General features: G+C 34.7%; 2 protein-coding genes and 2 long non-coding RNA genes across 6 annotated transcripts; 1 reads left to right on the top strand and 3 right to left on the bottom strand.

Annotated features, from left to right (window-relative positions):
• The first annotated feature begins 2,559 nt into the window (after window positions 1-2,559).
• LOC125187736 (transcription factor MYBC1-like) lies at window positions 2,560-3,485 on the top strand. The gene has a single exon (XM_048084365.2). It carries the CDS (start codon window positions 2,677-2,679, stop codon window positions 3,211-3,213), a length of 537 nt encoding a protein of 178 aa, XP_047940322.1. The 5' UTR covers window positions 2,560-2,676; the 3' UTR covers window positions 3,214-3,485.
• A 3,719-nt stretch (window positions 3,486-7,204) lies between these two features.
• Window positions 7,205-8,984, bottom strand: LOC125191345 (uncharacterized). Its single transcript, XR_007171085.2, has 2 exons — window positions 8,650-8,984; window positions 7,205-7,680 (listed from the first exon to the last, which is right to left on the bottom strand). It is a non-coding gene; the product is annotated as an uncharacterized LOC125191345 (long non-coding RNA).
• Window positions 8,985-11,234: 2,250 nt separating this feature from the next.
• LOC125188158 (uncharacterized) lies at window positions 11,235-14,620 on the bottom strand. 2 transcript variants are annotated; one of them, XM_048084910.2, is made up of 4 exons: window positions 14,328-14,620; window positions 12,524-13,139; window positions 12,065-12,347; window positions 11,235-11,463 (listed from the first exon to the last, which is right to left on the bottom strand). In XM_048084910.2, the coding sequence occupies exons 1-4, from the start codon at window positions 14,446-14,448 to the stop codon at window positions 11,410-11,412; spliced, it is 1,074 nt and encodes a 357-aa protein (XP_047940867.1). In that variant the 5' UTR covers window positions 14,449-14,620; the 3' UTR covers window positions 11,235-11,409. The 2 variants fall into 2 exon arrangements, with proteins under 2 accessions (XP_047940867.1, XP_047940869.1); XM_048084912.2 differs by having other exon boundaries at window positions 12,065-12,341.
• A 1,646-nt stretch (window positions 14,621-16,266) lies between these two features.
• Window positions 16,267-19,157, bottom strand: LOC125191046 (uncharacterized). Of its 2 annotated transcripts, XR_007171023.2 has the most exons (4): window positions 18,743-19,098; window positions 17,238-18,030; window positions 16,563-17,097; window positions 16,267-16,478 (listed from the first exon to the last, which is right to left on the bottom strand). It is a non-coding gene; the product is annotated as an uncharacterized LOC125191046 (long non-coding RNA). The 2 variants fall into 2 exon arrangements; XR_007171021.2 differs by lacking the exons at window positions 16,267-16,478; window positions 16,563-17,097 and having other exon boundaries at window positions 17,141-18,030; window positions 18,743-19,157.
• Window positions 19,158-19,367: the final 210 nt, after the last annotated feature.

Below are 19,367 nucleotides of genomic sequence, written 5' to 3'. Positions count from 1 at the left end.
ATAATTTATTGGTAATTAAAATTTAAAATTTATAATTTTATAAAATTAAATGTAATATTAAAATTAAAATAAAGCAAAATGAAGGATGAGAAAGGGAAAAAGAAGATAATTTTTAAATAGTATCATATTTAGTACATCATTGAACTAATATCATATTGAAACAGTTAAAATGTTTTCTTCCGAAATTGCCCAGCAGCCAAAAGGGCATTTTCGGAAGAAAACATTGCAAAATGACCAATTTTGAAATAAACCCTTAGTCGAGGGACTAATGGAGATATTTTTAAAATCCAGAGACTATTGGCGAGATAAACCCATAGTCCATAGACTGCTTTTGTAGTTCACTTTAAACGTAAAGGTTTTCATCAAACTACTCAACACTAAATCATAGTAGTCTAAGCCTAGAACTCTATCTTTTCTTTATATTTTCTCACATCAATTCATCTTTCCTATATTATTTTAAGGAATAAGTCAAATTCTGGTCCGTCCCACAAAATTTGAAATTGAAATATTATTCACGAAATTCAATTTTTCTCAATTGTCTTATCAATGCACATATCAACATCTTTTGGTGATATTAAAACAACAATATTCAATAAAATAAGAAAATAAAGCATTATATAAGAAAACATATTTAGTTTAATGAAACACATTGTTTTGATTATCGTTAAAAGATGACATTTTGTGCATGAATGAAAAATTTGAGAAAATCGAAACTTCGTGATTTAATATTCTAAATTCAAACTTCATGGGACAGACTAGAATTTGACCAAATTTCATGATTTAAATTTTTAATTTGCTTTGAATTAGTTGTGATCTAGATTTTAGAAACCAAACCAAAACTTGAACTGTTTAAATTGTGAATGATTATAATTAAAAGTACTTAAGCGAACTAAATACTCCGTAGATACGATACTCTTATCTTGCCCAAACAATATATAATAGTGAAGTACACTTGCTGGATTATTCTTACGAAAATAAAGGCAAGTCAAGTTTTTGGCGCCGTTGTCGGATATTATTTAAGTTTATATATACTTGAAATTTTGAAGTATTTGAATTCTCTAATTTAGACATTATTCTTTAATTTATTTCTTTATTGAGAAAAAGATATCTTAAAATAAAAAGTTTCTAATTTTAAAGGACGAACCAAAATTAACGTGAATCTTATAGATTGAAGATTCATGAATTTGCCCCGGACTTATTCTTGTAAATAAACCCAACAAATAAACAAGATAACCCAAGAAATGGAACAAGAAAAATGGATAAAAGGATAGAGAGGATGGATAAGTGTTATGATTTAGGTGAAAAACAAGAAAGAAATCCCAAAGGCACTTTCACATACAAACACCTAATGGCTCCACAAACTAGCAACACAAGAACTAGCAAGCATACCTTTACAAATCAACCTTAGCCCGGCAAAAGATTGAATGCAACTCGAAGGAATTTGATAAGTCTTCAAAAGATGAAGAAGGTGAGCTCTCAAATATGGAGAAATGGTCTCTTACAAATATTCAAAAGCTGAAGACAAAAACACTAGACATGGGTATTTATACTAGAGGTTAAAAGTGCAAAACAAAAGAGGAAAAATGAGCAAAAATCGCAAGTCGCACAAAACGCCCGGGTCGGGCGTTTTTCCTCTCCAGGCTGGGCAAATTCTCTGTGGTCGGGCGTTTTGCTTGTTGGACTGCGCAGCTTTTGTAAAACGACCATAACTTCCTCATCCGGGCTCCGATTGAGGCGTGTAAGGTACTCACGCGAAGCTTTTTTGACGATGAAGACAATGGTGGTCTTAGAAGAGCATTTGGACACCATCTTGATAGGAAAATTCTGGTTTGAGTCAGACCTCCGAATCCGGCTTGGCTCCTTGCCATATCTCCACCTTCTTTTCAGACCACAATCAACCCATGGCCCTCGATGTCGTTGCATCCTATGATTGTGAATCCCCAGATTCACATCAAAAATGTAAATAGTTTTTTTCTAAAAGACAAAAACAATAGTAATTTCTTTCTTTTTTTTATCGTAAGTGAGAAATGAAAATAGATTAACTTTATAAGATAAATTAAAATTAAAAAAATATATATTTTTATAAAATGGGGTAACAAAAATATCCTTCAACTATTCGACCATATTCCAAACAAAAACATGTGCACTCTATTAGTAAAACAAAAGAAAATAAAGGTATTATTGGTTTTCAGTCTCAAAATGGGAATTAAAAGAATTCCATTTACAAAAAGGCATCAAAAGAAAAATAAAAGACGTCTCAAAGGAGTGGGAGAAAGTTAAAAATCATTTATTAGGTCACCTCCCCTATGATTGCATCTTTCATTCAAGGAAATTAAACCAAAACAAAACAATGTTTAAGATATTGACTTTGATCACCGGCACACAATCACCTGACAACCTGATTGGGCGTCCCACACCAATCACAACCTGGCGTGCAACTTACGCTCCCAAGTGTTATCTCTTGGCAGTGAATCTATAATTGATATAAATAAATAAATAAATAAACCATAAAAAGGAAGACCTAAATCCTGGAATAAATATAAAAATCAACCCATAATAAGAGGTGAAAAGAAGAAGACAAAATCCACCTCGATCACCCCTCCTCCTCCTCTATCTCTCTCTAATCTCTAATCAAACTCAGTAGTAACTCTGCAGATTTAGAGAGAGAGAGAGAGAATGAGGGAAGAGAATGATTCAAATTGGTTTAGGAAATGGGAGGAAGAATTACCATCGGCAGAGGATCTGATGCCCCTTTCCCAATCCCTAATAACACCTGATCTAGCTCAGGCTTTCAATATTCAAAGTGAAGAGGAGGAGCCGGTGGCTAGGACGCTGAAGAGGCCGAGGCTGGTGTGGACCCCACAGCTGCACAAGAGGTTCGTGGACGCCGTCGCCCATCTTGGGATCAAGAACGCCGTCCCCAAGACCATAATGCAGCTGATGAGCGTTGACGGCCTCACCCGTGAGAACGTCGCCAGCCATTTGCAGAAATACAGGCTCTATTTGAAGCGAATGCAGACCAACAATACCCCCGCCTCCTCCGCCACTGACCGCCTCTTCGCCACTTCCCCCGTGCCCCCGCATTTCCTCCACCCTCCCTCCGACCACTTCATGCCCTTCCTGCACTTCTCCACCTCCCCGACCCCTCCAATTAGAAATCCCCAGGATGATGGCACGAAAATTCTCACCCTTTTCCCCACCACCGATCGCTGATACTGTTCAAACTCTTAAATCTTGTTTCATATCCTACCTTCTTTATATAAGTGTGGATAACTCTCCCTCTTTTATAAGGGGTGAGTGACTCATTTCTAATAGATGCTTCTTATATTGGTTTCAATCTCTGTTCTTAGATTTAGTTTTTCTTACTCAGCTTAATTACCAGAGTTGTTTGTTTGTTGTGAATTACTAATCCCTCTCTATTGTATTTGAATCCACATGCACTTTTTTCTTCATGCTTATTACCAACTCCTTTTGTGTTTCTTGTTTCCAAATGTGCCAAATATTGTTTTTTCCACTCAGTTACTTTTATGGCACTTCACTTCATCATTAATAATATCCCTTTTTTGGCTATGGACACTTACTCTCTCTGTATTAAGCAACTTAAGGCCACAATTTTCAACTGCTTTATAATTCATTTTTAAGTACACTGGCTTTTATGATTCTTCACTACATTATTGTTTTGATTTTATTAGTCTTGTTGGAACTTCTTTTGAATTAAGATCTAATAATAATCTTTCTTCATCTATGGATAATCTATTCTTGGATTTCCTATTTTTAAGTTGATTTCCTGGATTTTATTTCCCACAGCTTATGAATATTTATAGTGCAGAAGAGAGAATTAGCTGATGTTACTTGCTTGGTTGATCTAATTAATTTCTCTTTAAATGCAATTCGGATAAGGTTTTTCTTTCGTTGTATTATAATGTTAGCCTATACAAAAGTTGTGCTATAATAATTTTTTTTAAAACTTTCTATAAACTATACTCCCTCCGTTTCTTCATAGTTGAGTCATTTTACCATTTCAGGAAGTTTCTTCATAGTTGAGTCGTTTCCTTATATGGTAACTTTTTCCTCTCTCTTACTTTACTCTCTCTACTTTATTCACTTTATACTTTATTCTCTCTACTTTTTCCTCTCTCTTACTTTTTTATCTATTTATTTAACACATCCAACATTCATTTATAAAACTTCGTGCCGAAAAGTTCCGCCTCAACTATGAAGAAACGGAGAGAGTACATTCCATTGTTTTACATTTCTTGCTTTTTCAATAAAACACTTTTAGCTTTCAGTGATTTGCTCTATGAGAAATAGAAGATTAAAACCTTAAAGATACTAATTTAAAAAATCCCAACAAAAAAAACATCGATTTTCATCTTATGAAATTGTTGATATATATATTGGGGATCTTTTGTATCTTTCTATATATAAAATTGTTTTTTTGTGTATTTGTAGTATAGAACTACTTGGAACACTGAACTTTACATTGAAGTGCCCTAGTACACAAGTTGATATTTTTAAATTACTTTTTGCATATCAAAATTTTGTTTAAAAAGAAAAATCAGGCAGAAGAATTATTAGCAGTTTGTTGGTTTGTGATTTCATTTTCATGTGGGCCAAGCTAAACAACTACGTAGACCACGAGATAGAATCGCCTGGCATTTGATTTTGTTTTATAACGTTCCTTATCGTAAGATTTTTAATTCTTTTATTTAAGCCATAGATTTTTAAAGACTTCATAAATGATTTGTGATTTTGTGCATTGTTTCGTGTATGATAGATCTTCTGGAGAGTGACTAAAATTGACCAAAACATTGTTAATGACTGGAAAAAAGCAGTATTTTAATACACTGAAAGATGTTGATTTGTATACGAATTATTGAAAAAAATTAAAATTTTGTAATTTTATATATTTTAATTCATGAGACTGATTAGAATTTGAACAAATATAATAAATTTTTAAAATAAAGTTGCTATTGTCCCTATGTCTGACTAAAACTCAGAATTATAGTACTTAAACAATAGGTGGAAAAAGATTGAGCGAATGAAACCAAAAAATGAACTATTCATTTTGCAGAATTAAAAATTAAAATATTAAAGAGAAAAATGTAAGTGGATGCCTCCCTATAATGGATAAGATCAAGTTTCAAAATATGTATAGAATAGTTAGAAAATTCTATACAATATTACTACTCCGTATATAATTATTGAATCAACATATGTAGACAAAAAATATACAATATTACTACTCCGTATATAATTATTGAATCAACATATGTAGACAAAAAATAGTGTTAGCAAGTTATTCGACGAGAACATAATAACATCAATCTATATACAGACACTTAAGCAATAAACGGATGATCATATCCAAATAGGATTGTGTTAAAATGACAATACTATTTAATATAACACCATACCACCATTAGGGGCCCCAAGATCTAGAAATTGGACGGTTGCTAAGCTGCCATATAGCAGCTCATTTTATTTGTGTTTAATCAAATTAAAAGGCTGAAGGGAATACTATGAATTTTCTTTTCTAATTCATCTTCATCCATTCACGCCTAAATTTATCATTATGCAAATTTCCTTATCATTCTCAACCCAAATTTCACGCTAGATTCTGCAAATCACTCAACCAATCTCGATTTTGATTCTCGATCCTGCAATATCTAGCTCCAAATAACACGCCACATGTTCAATCCAGTTTGAATTCATCTCAATTTGAGCTATCAATCTCACCATCGGTTCAATTAATCTAAATTTGATTCCTCTAGAATTGACAGCGATTTCTTTGCAATTACAGCACTTGTGCAATCGCTTTTTGTGCTCTCTGCAATTCATTCACAAAATCGTTCGATTATGGGTGAATCGATTATCAACTCTGACCTGTATGTTTTTCCAGAATGTGAGCTTTGTTAGATTATCAATTCTCGATTCAGATTGTTTGCTGATTTGTCATATTCAGATTCAGATTGTTTTGATTATCATTGGTTGGCGAGTTTTTCTTTTTTAATTTTGGTTGAAGGGTAGTTTGCGATTTTGGTTGATGAGAAGTTTTTGGTTGAACATTGTTCTGTTTCAATAGATTTAAGGAATGATGCAGAATATGCATGCTGTGATTTTATGGCAATACCATGTTTCTGTTTATGTAGTTTCTATGTACTAATTGTTGTTTTACATCTTGCTGTTTATATAGTCGTATATTGCAGTCCATACTATCGTATATTGCAGTCAATATTATCTGAACTGATTCGGCTTTGATTTCTGTGAATCTCTTCTTGGTACTTTCTTTTTTTGCTGCTGATTTCATAAATTTCGTTGTTAACTGTTGGTTTCAGTTTTGTTCACAATTTTTTTGCAGTGTTATTCATTGAATATTACAGTGTTACCATGGTGATATGCAGTTTACATGTTATTTTAATAATTTTTGTTCTTGTTGTAGTTTAAAGAAACGATTGCAGATTAATTATTAAATTTTATATTATTGTTATCAGGTTAGCATTCCATTTCAGTAATTAGTGTTTGTTAACGAGAATAATTTTATTTTTATCGAGATTGCAATATACCGCTATATGAGTTGCAGTGCACCCAATAACTAAAGGTTCGGAAAAGTGATAACAAAAGCCATTTGGTGTCCACGAAGGAGAAGGCTATAAAGTTGAACAACAAACCATTGTGTCGGTGTTATAAAATGTGGAGAATTAGGTTACCATGACTCTAGGAACTGTGGCCCACAAAAAGGAAAATAAAATTGTTAGTTCATTTTTTCATTACCAGATTGCAGTCTTATACATTGTATATTGCAGTATTAGTATCATCATATTGCAGTCTTATACATTGTATTTTGTTGTATTAGTATCGTCATATTGCAGTCTTAATGTAACGATTGCAGACCACACTATTTGTTTCAATCTATTATTTGCAGAAGGATTAAATATTAATTTTATACTATTGTTTCCAGTTTGCCTTCCATTTCAGTAATAAGGTAACTTCAATCCTTTTTAATTATAAATTTTTACATTATCATATTGCCGTGTTGTTCAATGAATGTTGCAGTTTTGTTCAATGAATGTTGCAGTACACGGCTATATGAATTGCAGTGCACCTAATAACAATATTCTGTATAGTGTTGAGACACATTCTTTACCTATATATTTAATCTCAAGCATGCAAGCATTTTATAATTAACTGAAATCCAAACAACTATAGAAAAAAAAAACGTCAATCAAATTAAGTCACCCACATTGTCTACACCAAAACAAAACTACATGTTTCAGTATTGAGTTCATTCACACAGCCAAGATTTCATTCATGTTAAAAAAAGCCAAGAGTTCATTCATTGTCTATGGTTTCTTGTACTCTGCAACCATCTTCTCCACATCTATCGGTCCTCTCTTTTTTGCCTCCTCGAACAGATGTGAGGCAATTCTCAACACACAGCCAAAGGCTCTATTGTCGTTATTATACAACATTGTTGTACAATATTTGGCACGAAGAAGCTGCAAAGACTTTGATTATTTGTTTGTATGATCACATTTCCAGGCGGTGACCTTCGTTCCCATACGACGCATTGCATAAAGTTCACAATTTATGGTGTCATCTTTTGTACTCCATTTCAACTCTAGAACATTCACTTTTGCTTTTCGAGCGATTTGTCCCTAGCTAGAACATTCACCTAAACTACAAAAAAGATAGTATTTCCATCATGATAACCAATACTGCAATATTGTAAATGATGCACTGCAATCTATGATCAACAATACTGTAATATTGTAAATGATGCACTGCAATATTTGGTGATATACAATACTGCACTATTGTAAATGATGTACTGCAACATATAATCAGCAAAACTGCGGTATCAGTATCACATATATAACCAGCACAACTCAGTAGTTTGGGCATGCAACTGTACAAATTTGTAAAAGATGAAATATATGAAACTGGAATTCCAAGATGCACATCACAATACACATGAATCAAGATAGGTTACAATGCACTACACAAACTCCACTAATCAGTCAGTAAACAAAAAGCATAGTGCAAGCAACATAATTCAGATTCATCAATGTTTAGTAATACTAATGATATTACATAACTTAGATTCATCAATAGTTTGAGAAAGCAAACAATTGAGTCATGAATCGAAATTGAGAAACCAAACATGCAAAGAATAAAAATTCTCAAAAATATCCATGTTCAAAATTCATTACACATGATACCAACCACAAACATGCACTATATAGTGCATTAGTATGCAATCACATAATATAAGATATGCGATTTTTCAAAACAAACATGAACTGCGCAAAATAGAATTACAAAACCTACCAAAATGAACATAACATAAACAAACATCTTCTAAATCAAAGTAATTAATTAGCGGGTAGAGAAAAGAAGAAGAATCAAACACTATCCACAAATCATATAGCAAGCAAAAAACATAGATCTAGCAATTCAGATTCCTCAATGTTTAGTTATACTAAACATATTACATAACTCAAATTCATCAATAGTTTAAAAAAAAACGAGCAATTGAGTCATGAATTAGGATTGACAAAGCAAACATAATCAGAAACCAACCAAATCAGAATTGAGAAACACAAACCCTCCAATTGCACCGGTAAACAGAGTAACTCTGAAATTTACCCGGGTGTAGTCGGAGAAACAAGCAGCTAAACTCAATTCACAATCGCCAACAAAATTTCTTCGTTTGGCCAAGCAAATTCCTTCTAATCGTCGATGAAATTGAATTTTCGAGGGTTTCCTTTCGATTCGCCGTCGCCGTCCCTTCGTAATCGCGATTATTCACCGATCATTGATGGCAATTCACGTTAGGTTTCATAAAAGAGTCGGAGTGGTAGGGGAATTTGGGTAATGGGGAGAGAGAGAGAGCATCGCTGATTTTGTGGAATGAATCATCACACATAATTTGGGAATTTACCATATTAGTTATTATTTGAATCAAAACAAAATAACTAAATTACCCATGAACTGCAATATCCACTTCCTTATTTTGCAATTCGGACGTTTTAAATCAGATCCGTCCATCTATAAGATCTGGCGGTCCAGATTGGTGTTATGGTATCACCCTAAAAAATAAGGGTGCACCCTAGTGCTCCCCTATCCCAATATTGGTAGTCTTTAATAAAGCAAATTAAAATTATAATTTAACTTCTCATATGTAACATCCTATACATATAGTATTCAATAAAATTACAAATATATCATTAAAACATAAATTTTTATTTGAATCCTGACCTGCGTCACAACAGTTACGCACATAGCATGTTACTAGTAAATTACTTATTACTTCATCAACATAAGATACAGAGATACTACACAACTAATTAAGTAATTTAATCTAACCAATAGTACTACATAAAGAAAAGGAGCGTAGTTGATTTTCCATATTGATTTTGTCTGAAATAGGGGTTTCATTCATTGTTTGACAGTTCACACTCACATGAATCCAAATCCATGAGACCTATCCCAATCGTTGAGTTTGTACAGAAAAATCAATAAACAAACCATCCATTATCCACCAACTCAATAGTTTTATAACATCAAGAAATGGAGAATTTTTATTTTAATGAGTTTACTAAGTTTGTAAAATATAATTTGTTGGCAAGCTGTCATCGGATTATTCTCAAGGAATCATTAATCATTCGGCTTTTCTTTTCTTCCACCTTGGGCCATGTGCTATAGATTTTTTACTCTACATATTTCGAGTGCAAAACAAGATCTCACAGGATGTAGTGTTGTCAATATATATTAAATAATTCACTCTTTTGATTCAAGTAAAGGTATTGCTTCCTCCGTCCCATTGAAAGATGATCCATTTTCCTTTTTAATTTGTCCCAACCAAGATGATCCATTACTAAAAAAGAAACATCTTTATCTCTACTTTATTCTTTATCTTTACTTTATTCTTTATCTCTTACTCTCTCCACTTAATACATAAAATAAACTTGCATAAAATTCTGTGCCGTCCAAAGAAGGGGTCATCTTCCTTGGGACAGAAGGAGTATTTTGTTTTGCCGATTGGGAGATAAATAAGTTCAATGACATTGGAGTTCAAACATTAAATCCAATTACTAAGCTTTCAACCAATTAATTTTGTTGGAGTGATTTGGATTGTGGATGATAATGTTTCCAATGACAGCAGTACAGATTGAATCCAATATAGACGTCCCTAAGATGATAAAGTCAAGTTGAATACTTGCTACTCGCTCCATGAATATTGCACTTTTAATTAGACACAAATCTTAATACTCTTTCCAAATAGTGGAGTCATTTTATTATTTTAGTATTTTAGTATGTTGCATAATACCCTTTTCTTCTGACTTACTTCACTCTTTTATTTTATTCTATCTTCATTCTTCTACCTTTTCTATTTCCTACTTTATTCTTCCTTTACTTAATTCACTTAACACATTTTTTCTTGATCTCCATGCCAGAAAGAAATGTCTCCACTACTACGGAACGGATTGAGTACATACTCTTAATTGGTAAAGTAAAAGAGGTAAAAAAAAAAATAATTAAAGTATTGTTAGTGAAAAATGAATCACGCCTTATTAGAGAAAATAAAATTTCTAAAACTAAAAAATGGATACTTTTGTAGGACTAAGTAAAAAAGAAAGAGAGCATACTCTCATGGGACGGAAAAAGTATATAAAAAGAAACATAACAGTACAATCAATAGTCTTTGATACGGAAAGTAATAGGCAGAAAAATCCGAGATTCCTTAGCCAGGTTTAACACTAACCCACGATAGGAAACCCTGCATCCATTGTAACCCTCTGCGGAGAGTGAGAGGGCATCAATTGGGCACCGGTGATTGGCGGCCGGAGGTGATTTGGGCGGCAGTGAGACATCCAGATTTCGCATTAGTGGTGGTAATGAACCTCATCGCCTACAAGGCGGCAAGCCAGAAGTTTTATTCCCAGCTTTAGGCAAGGGATTAGGCTACATGGTGGTAAGAGGTTTAAGCATAGAAGTGAAGGAGATGGTGGTGATGGTGGGTAGCACCGAGAGGGTTAAGCTACGACAGAAACATATTTTACATCTTAATATACAAATTAATCTGAGCTACCAAATACCTCATTTATTACGATAAACAGTACTAACATCATCGCCTGGAACATGTTTTCGTGAATTCAACAATCTGTAACTCAGAAATTTACTCAACTTCTACGGAAATAATAATAGATTAGATATCATGAACAGCAAAGTGGGTCTGTAAAATTTTCCCTATATAATATTTAACAAATAACAAGTCCAGCTTGTGACCACTTTTAACAATCAAAATACAAAATTATAGGATCTAATTTCAACCGTCTTTAACAAAAAACAAACAAACCTAAAGTGGACACCCCAGAGAATACATGAATCTCCCAGTTTCAACTGTTATCGATGGTTCTGGGAGTAATCAAAACTTAGAGGCTGCTGACAGAAGGGGGCCTACAACGTACATACATAACAGAATTCATTAGAAGTTGTAAAATGGACAAGACGGATTCTACATAAAACAGAATGAATGAATTGGCGCATGATAAGGAATGACAAAATGCATCAAATGTTCCTTTGCATAGGTCCTATCCTAGTTTCAGGAATCCATATCTAAAATTAGCACATTCATTGCACGATCCAATTCCAGATGAGACATAGTTATGCAAAATTGACAGCACTGACAGCCAAGAACTCAATAATGTGGTAACTTCGATAATTCTCGACACTTTCTTTAGAGATGGAACTGCCATGCTTTTGCCTTATTTGATATCCAGTAATTAATTATAGGACAAAGATAAACTCTCTACACCTTTTTTCTCCGCTCAACTAAAATATGAAATAGGTGCAATTTGATATTAGTGCTTAACTATTTCCGTAAAGTTTATGCTAGCTTCATTATCTAAATGATTGTTTATGAAGTTGGATCAAGGCATACTTGTCAAGACTTACCAGGGGGAAAAAATGGCAAGCATCTAGGAGGATAATGTAAATTAATTAGATAATATGCAACTGACTAAAGGGAAAAGCAACATGAGAGAATTGCAGAATGTACCTGAAAAGAGGCATGCCGCATTTGATCATATGATTGAGCATACATCATGGTATGCATTGGAAAGGGCATATATAATGCATCCCTAGAATTCTGACTTGATCCTACGGCACAATAAGGGCTCATCACTGGGGTCCTGTAGTTGAGGGAAGCTTGAGGAGGAGGCATCTGACCCATCTGTGGGAAGACAGGGTCATACTGGACAAATGGAGGCTGAAAACTTTGCAAACTAAAAGGTGCCATCCTAAAACTCTGACCAGTGGGGATGCTCTTGACATATCTGCATCTTAGAAGAGGGAAAAATGAAAATAATATATCAATCCCTATGCCAATTACAACAAAAAAAAACTTGAGATTGAGAAAATAGAATATTCACAAAATTCATTAACTAGAAACTGGGACATCGTTGCAGTCATAAAAAAACAGAGGATTTAGAATTTCAAATGTGTCACTTTTGATTACCTGTCATAACTGCGATCATAATCAGGATCAATGCGGTCCTTCTCCCTATCTCTTAAAATTGCAACTCTCGAAAAATTTCCACCTTCCATGCTGCAGTTCCTTCTTTCCCAATCCAAACCCAAGTCTCTTGAAACTTCAGTGTCATCAACAGCGGTGTTCGTCCTATCTGAAGCTGCCCAAGGCAATGCCTCTTCTGCTTCAGAATTACTAGGGCTGCTGAAAATACGAGCTCTTGCTCTGTCATACTCTTCCTTCCTCTCTTCCACAGTTCTTACTGGATTGCGTTTATGGCCAATTTCATTGAGGTCATTAGAGGAAGCTTTAGGCCTTGGTCTAATTACAATCTTGATCTGATCAAGTTTATCATTTTCCGACTCTTTTGCAGGAACATCTGACAAGCAGACTGCAGGGAACTTGGACTCTGGCTTCTTTATAACCAAAATCCTGATTCCATGGCCATCTGAAACATTTTCCTGAACCATGGTTTGCACACCATAGTGTTGAGCAACACGGTGGGCGGCAAGACGAAGGTATGAAGTCGGGAAGTGAGGAAACTCGAACTGCTGTAGATCATTGTTTTGCATGAACTTCTGTATATCAAGTTCCATCCGCAAAACTGAATACCCAGATAAGATGTATGTCATCACCAATATATTGCAAATTAACTTAATAAGCAGAAAATGACCCATATCTTCATAATATATGAGATATGAACTCTTATTCTCTTAATGAGTGTTTTTCTGAGCATATGTGCTCTTTACAACAATTTTAAGATGCTTTTGAGATAATAGGTTTATCTTAAATTTGGCAATCCCACATCTTATTGTAAAACCCATAATTTTAAATTAATGTAACTACAAGTTTGTCACTAGTAATAATCTTATATTCTATAAGCTAAATGTCCAATAATGCTTTTTTAATAAGATGATACATCTAATAAGCTCTAAAAACATCTTTATGTATGCAGGAACTTATGAGCTCTCTAAGAAATAAGATAAGTAGCTAAAGTGGTCAAACACCCTCTTAAACTAAAAAGATAAGTGTTGAAGTTTGTGATTTGCTTGTCTGTAATGGATGTACGATAACACAGTATGAATGTCAAACTTCTTGTATTCTCTTTAACAAAACATGGTTTTCAGTCTATCATAACATTACCGAATAGAGAAGATAAACAATGATAAAGTAATCAACAAAGACCGCAACCTGTACTCTTTCTTATCAACCTATGCTTAGCCAATACCTCAACCATCCGTGTCAACGACAAAATATCACACATCATCTAGTATTGAATTAGCTACCACAATCACATTGCAGGAGCAGGGAAGGGATATTCTCCTCCCTTAACTCCATCTATGATAAAGTTTGCATTTAGTACTCACTTACTTTATATGCACATTTAGGAACGATTATAAGCGTTGTGATTTGTTTCTTCTTACTTCAACAGCAGTAACAAATACGAATAAATCTAACACAGAACACCAATTTTAAAAATGTGCTGTGGATAGCTTTCTTGTATCTTCAGCTAAAATTTCAACAAGCAAACTTTTCCGAAATTCTAGATTATGCAACATATAGCCAACGAACCAAATCCAGTTTGTTTAAGAGCAACCCAAACTATCATACAATTCAGATCTACAAATTTCAGCAACGCAGTTGAATAAATTCAACGACGTAACACATCCAATGATCAAAACTAGAATTCTAACTAACACGCATCTCAAAATTACTCTCAGAATTGAAACTAACTAGTAGCTAACTAACTAAGGAACAAAACTGCAAAAAATGAAGTTAAAAAAGAACTAACTAGTAAGACGATGGCGAGGATTCTGAAGCGCCTCGACGAGAAAAGGATCCACCATGGAAGCGTAAGACGGCGGTTGATCCCCGTCAGCCATGTGCTCCAAAACAGTCGAATCCATATCCATATCTCGTATAAAAGAGAAAAAAAAAATGCAAAATCAAGAACAATCTACGGCAGTAGATAGAGAGATATGGTGACTCCTAGTGAAGAGAAGAGGAGGGGAATTGAGAAAAGGGAAAGGCCCTTTCTCGAATTTTCCTTGGGATTATCCCTCCACCGGTCGAAGAGAGTGATTGAGGAGAATTAAGATTTGGATTTATATGGCATTTTTTCCTCTGATATTTTTCTTTTCTTCAATTTGCGGATTTTTATTATACATAATTTGTCAATATTTGAATCGGGTTATATTCTAATGCTTATAGCACCCTAATCCAAAATCAATACCAAATCTCTATTTTAGATTTTAAAATGAGTGGATGAGATTAAATCTTACGAATCTCAACAAATAGTAGACAAAATATCAACAAAAGGGTAATATTGTCATTATGTTATCATATGATAATTTTTGTGAATGTTTTTTTATATCAACATAGTGTATTACAAATATCAACTATGACATAAAAATATCAACACATATTTAATGAGATTTTTACATGGTTTTATTGAGATATTTACATAGTTTTATTGAGATTTTTTAATGTATTTGTTGATAAAAATCTGGTTATCAGCATTTTCAAAAATTAAAATAAAAAATATCAAATTTCATCATTCGGACGTCGTCGGAACATATGCAATTGAGATCTCGTTGGAATCTTTATAAAATTATCTTTAATTTGATATATTTTTTACAAAAAATAATTTAAATCGAGAGAGTTACGTAAATTTATAGTTTTAAGATGATTTTAATGAGAGGGAATTGACATTAATACCCTATAATTTTATTTATTAATTTTCTTAATTAAAAATATAATCCGTGTAGCATTATTTCAACCACTAGATCTTCTAATCTAATAGCTAAGATTTAAATTTGAGATTGTTAATTATTTTGCAATTGATCACTCCCCTATTTGAATCAGCACAAATTTAAAAATCCTAAAAAAATAAGTAAAATATGAATTTACTTTTATATAACAATATTAATTTTATTATAAAATTGAAAATTTATTATCTTATATTGCCACTTCGTTTTAGGATCCTAACAATACACAATATTGTGGAACACAAAGATGGGGAAATTTCATGTGTCTTCGGATTCTGATTATGAACCCACGGAGCAAGAGAAGGCACAACTTAGTAAAGAGAAGGCGCGACGTGAATTAGAGAAGGAGCAGCGTATGCAAGAAAAAAAAGAGAAGGCGCAGCGAATAAAAGAAAAAAGAGAGAAGGCGCAGCGTATGAAAGAAGAAATAGAGAAGGCGGCGCAACGCATGAAAGAAACAAAAGAGAAGGAAGAGAGGAAAGAAACAAAAGAGAAAGGTTTGGGTAAGAGAATGAAGAAAACAAGGGCAAGAAAGTATCCATTGTTGAGCAACTATCTTCGCTGTATTTTCCAGAAGAGGCGCGTGTAGAGAAGTATTTGCGTGTGATTCCCAAACAAGATTGCATAAGCTTTGAGAATTCTTGGGATAAAATATATCGATATGAGTTTCTCATCGCCCATAAATTGGAAAACCTGTACAGATTTCGTTGTTTGGTAATCGAACACCTTAAACACTAGTTCTTTGTTTACCTTTTGGAAACAAATTTATTTATTTATAAACCTACATTTTACTCCTATCACTGTTTTATATGTTTATGGTGTCAACCATCTTAAGGGTGCGTTCTGGTAGAAATGCAGTGCTTTTATCAAGTTCTCATATTATGGGTATTCCCAGAATTTTAATTAACTAATCTCGATTTTTCCATTGTTTGGTAGAATTATTTTATGTCTTATTCCATTGTTTTGTAGCCCTTTTACATTATGCTGAATACTTATATTAAACATTGTGAAGACATGTATGCCCTTTCTTTTTGAAGAGAAATGTCTCCCTTGGCCTCTTCCGTCCTTGCTCCCCTGCAAATTGGCGCAGATTATTTGCTTGATTCGCGCCATCTTCACATCCTTCCCTCCATATAAGCATGTGCACCACCTTTTCATTCCATCGCACACCCACTCTGAAAACCATCCACAGGTAAGCTCTCGGATCATCCGACTCCAACAAATCAATGATCCTAGATATGAAGTCATTGTTCACATACTTCTTAGCCACCTTGGCTTCCAAAGAGGACGAGGTCACAAACTTGAGCAAGAACTCGTATACCAGCTGCAAGTGTGACCACGCAGGATCAAACATGTGCTCATCATCGTTCTCATTTTCACCCGAGCATGTGCTTCTTGACCGACATTTGGGTGGGAAAACACGGAACAAATTAATGGAACACATCTTGCAAGAAGCTAAGATGGCATGCTCTGAGAACTTTGGAGGGGTTTCGGATACAAAATCGACTAGCTAGACCAACGTGGCTCGTTTTAAGCTCATTTTCTTGAACATTTTTGGTAGGATCAGAGAAATCAAACACAACACAACAAAGACTCAACTAACTAATGAACAGATTCATCTTCTTCGAGTTTGAAACATTTTAAAACGTAAGCAATGGCTCGATTCCTGCAATCACACTGGCTGGAAACACCGCAGACGAAGCCCGCTTCGCAGCGAAGCCGCCTGAGCAGGCAGCGGAAACATCTTTAAACTGCTTCCACATTCTTCCCTTTTCGAATTTCTCTCACTATTTTCTTCTCCTCAGATAATTAAATCGAACAAATTACACGAATGAGATAAAAAAAAAAAGGGTGAAATTTAAGTAGTTTCAAACTTCCAAACTAGTAGCAGAGTTTTATGATAAATAAAACTGCGGATCTGATGAAAACCACACCTGATCAACAATGTGCCCTACAATTTTATCACAAAATGTACAAAAATGAGATCTCCAAACAACAAAACTAAACCGAATCACAACATGAATTTCAAAATAGATAACACAAACAAACCGAATCTAGAGCTACACCATCAACTCCTACATCATATACCAAAATTTGAGTTTCAACAATAATGCGCAATGTGCTTGCACATGAATATAGTACTGTATAAACCCCAAATCTTAAACTTGAGTCATCAAATTAGCTATTTCTGTAACGGCTTACCTGTGGTTATCGGAGCCATCGATTTACCGCCGCCTAGGAGTGTCCGGTGTTGCCTCTGTGTGTTCGGTGCTGAGTGACATGCAGAGCACCTCGTCCCACTGAACAAGGGCCTCATCGGAGATCATTTGCGTAGCTACAAGCAACAGAATCAAGCTCAGCTTTGCAGCCTGGTGCAGGGCAAGCTATCTCTCCCACTTTTTCTTGGATCTTTGCTTCAATGTGGCTGGCTGTGCATTCATAGCAGAATGAGTGTTGACACGTGTCGTTCGCGAACATCAGCCAGATCGTTTTGTCTTCCAAGCATATCCCACAGAAGATTTGGCCCGAACCCTTATTATTTCTGTATTAGTTCAGGCTCTTGCATTGATGAAGATGGATAGTCCAACTCTGAAGCAAAAAGTGAGGCTATCAGTGTTTCTTGGAACAAAAGCTCCTCAGCATAACCAGCATCATCAATTGTGAATGCGTCCTCGTACAGAACATCAGAAGCAGGGGCTTTGCCTCTCCTGATTCCTCCAGAGTGTGCTGAGATAGGAAATATATAGGGATCAACACCTCATGAGAGAGACACTAATGCTTCAGCAAGCGCAAAGGTAATATACTAAACACAAGTCTATCTACTTGCGAGCAAAGGTAAAACGACAACCACCTGTAATATACAGCAGGGGACCTTGCATAGAGACTAAAGTAATGACTCTTTACATGCTTAAACACCTTCATAGCTTGCCTCAAACAGAGCTACATAACCGGTTGTTGTATTTATAGAATACCACAAACGCGAAAAATGCATAAACACAAAGATTTTCCAACAGGGCCCACCTAGGATACAGAGGTTGACCAAAGCATCCAATACATAAATAAAGAAACACAAAACTAGAGCAAACTTGTGGCATGTAGATTGAAGAGTTTTAACAAGCTTATTAGTGACAAAAGTAGTTATCTTTTGATCCAATTCAAGACTCATAAGCCTAAATTTCTTCCAATCTTCAAGAATCAAATCAATTCGATCTGGACTACTCTCCCCCACACTCAATCACAGGAAATTAAGCATCACAAATTGAGGGGACACTTCTTGGCTCAAAGAAACAAACTTTTTACTTCAGGGCAAAATCCCAACACAAAAAAAGCACCGGAATTCAAGAGCCCACATCTAAAAATTCCCCAAAAAATATCATCTTGAACAGTCATAGCCATATAGAAAGAAAATAGACAGCAGGAATCCACAAACCATGGCTACCTTATCACACAAAATACTCCGGTTACGGCTTTCCTTGTGCAGGTCAGAAACCTGAATTTTGCCCAGGCAATGAGGGACTCGTGATGGGTGGGTATTATGATGGGTAGAGCTCGAAAACAACGAGGGCAATTTGAGCATAAAACAGGAGAAGACGAAGTCGCGGAAGCCCAGAAAACCTTAAACCACCACTTTGCTCCGATAGTGTTCTGCCAGAGTCGCTGAAATTTTTGCGGATATCACCGATATCCGGAAGTTTTTTGCGGGGTTCACCGACAAATTCGGCCGCTACCAAATGGTGGAGAAACGGGAAAATGACAGGTTTTATGGCCTTTTATGCAGTAATATGAGTTTATACAAGCTACCAATATGCCCTAAATGAAAGTTGACGCTCCTCTCTTATTATAGTATGATACTAGTTGATATTCATCGTTTCTCTTCTTATCAAATCACTAGATTACTAATTCATTCGTACGTGAATATGAGTCTCATTTCTTTCTAACAAGATTTTTAAGAAATGTTAAAAAACAGGTGGAAGAAAATTAGTGGATTAGGGGCCACTTGTAATATTAATTTTAAATGATATGTAAGTGGAATTAGTTAGTGGAATTGATGTCACTTTACAATT

This window comes from Salvia hispanica, chromosome 5, assembly GCF_029641045.1.
Source record: "Salvia hispanica isolate PSC_SH4W2 chromosome 5, Shi_PSC_v1, whole genome shotgun sequence".
Classification (NCBI taxonomy): domain Eukaryota; kingdom Viridiplantae; phylum Streptophyta; class Magnoliopsida; order Lamiales; family Lamiaceae; genus Salvia; species Salvia hispanica.
The sequence above is the reverse complement of the archived record's forward strand: the minus strand, read 5'-3'. Positions and strand labels throughout refer to the sequence as shown.

Excerpts from the sequence above, each read along its gene's own strand:
- LOC125188158 (XM_048084910.2), bottom strand. The coding sequence starts at position 14,448 with ATGGATATGGATTCGACTGTTTTGGAGCACATGGCTGACGGGGATCAA. Across the intron at positions 13,140-14,327 it reads TCCTCGCCATCGTCTTACTA|TTTTGCGGATGGAACTTGAT; the intron begins GTTAGTTCTTTT and ends CTGGGTATTCAG. Across the intron at positions 11,464-12,064 it reads TGCGGCATGCCTCTTTTCAG|GCCCCCTTCTGTCAGCAGCC; the intron begins GTACATTCTGCA and ends TGTACGTTGTAG.
- LOC125187736 (XM_048084365.2), top strand. The coding sequence starts at position 2,677 with ATGAGGGAAGAGAATGATTCAAATTGGTTTAGGAAATGGGAGGAAGAA.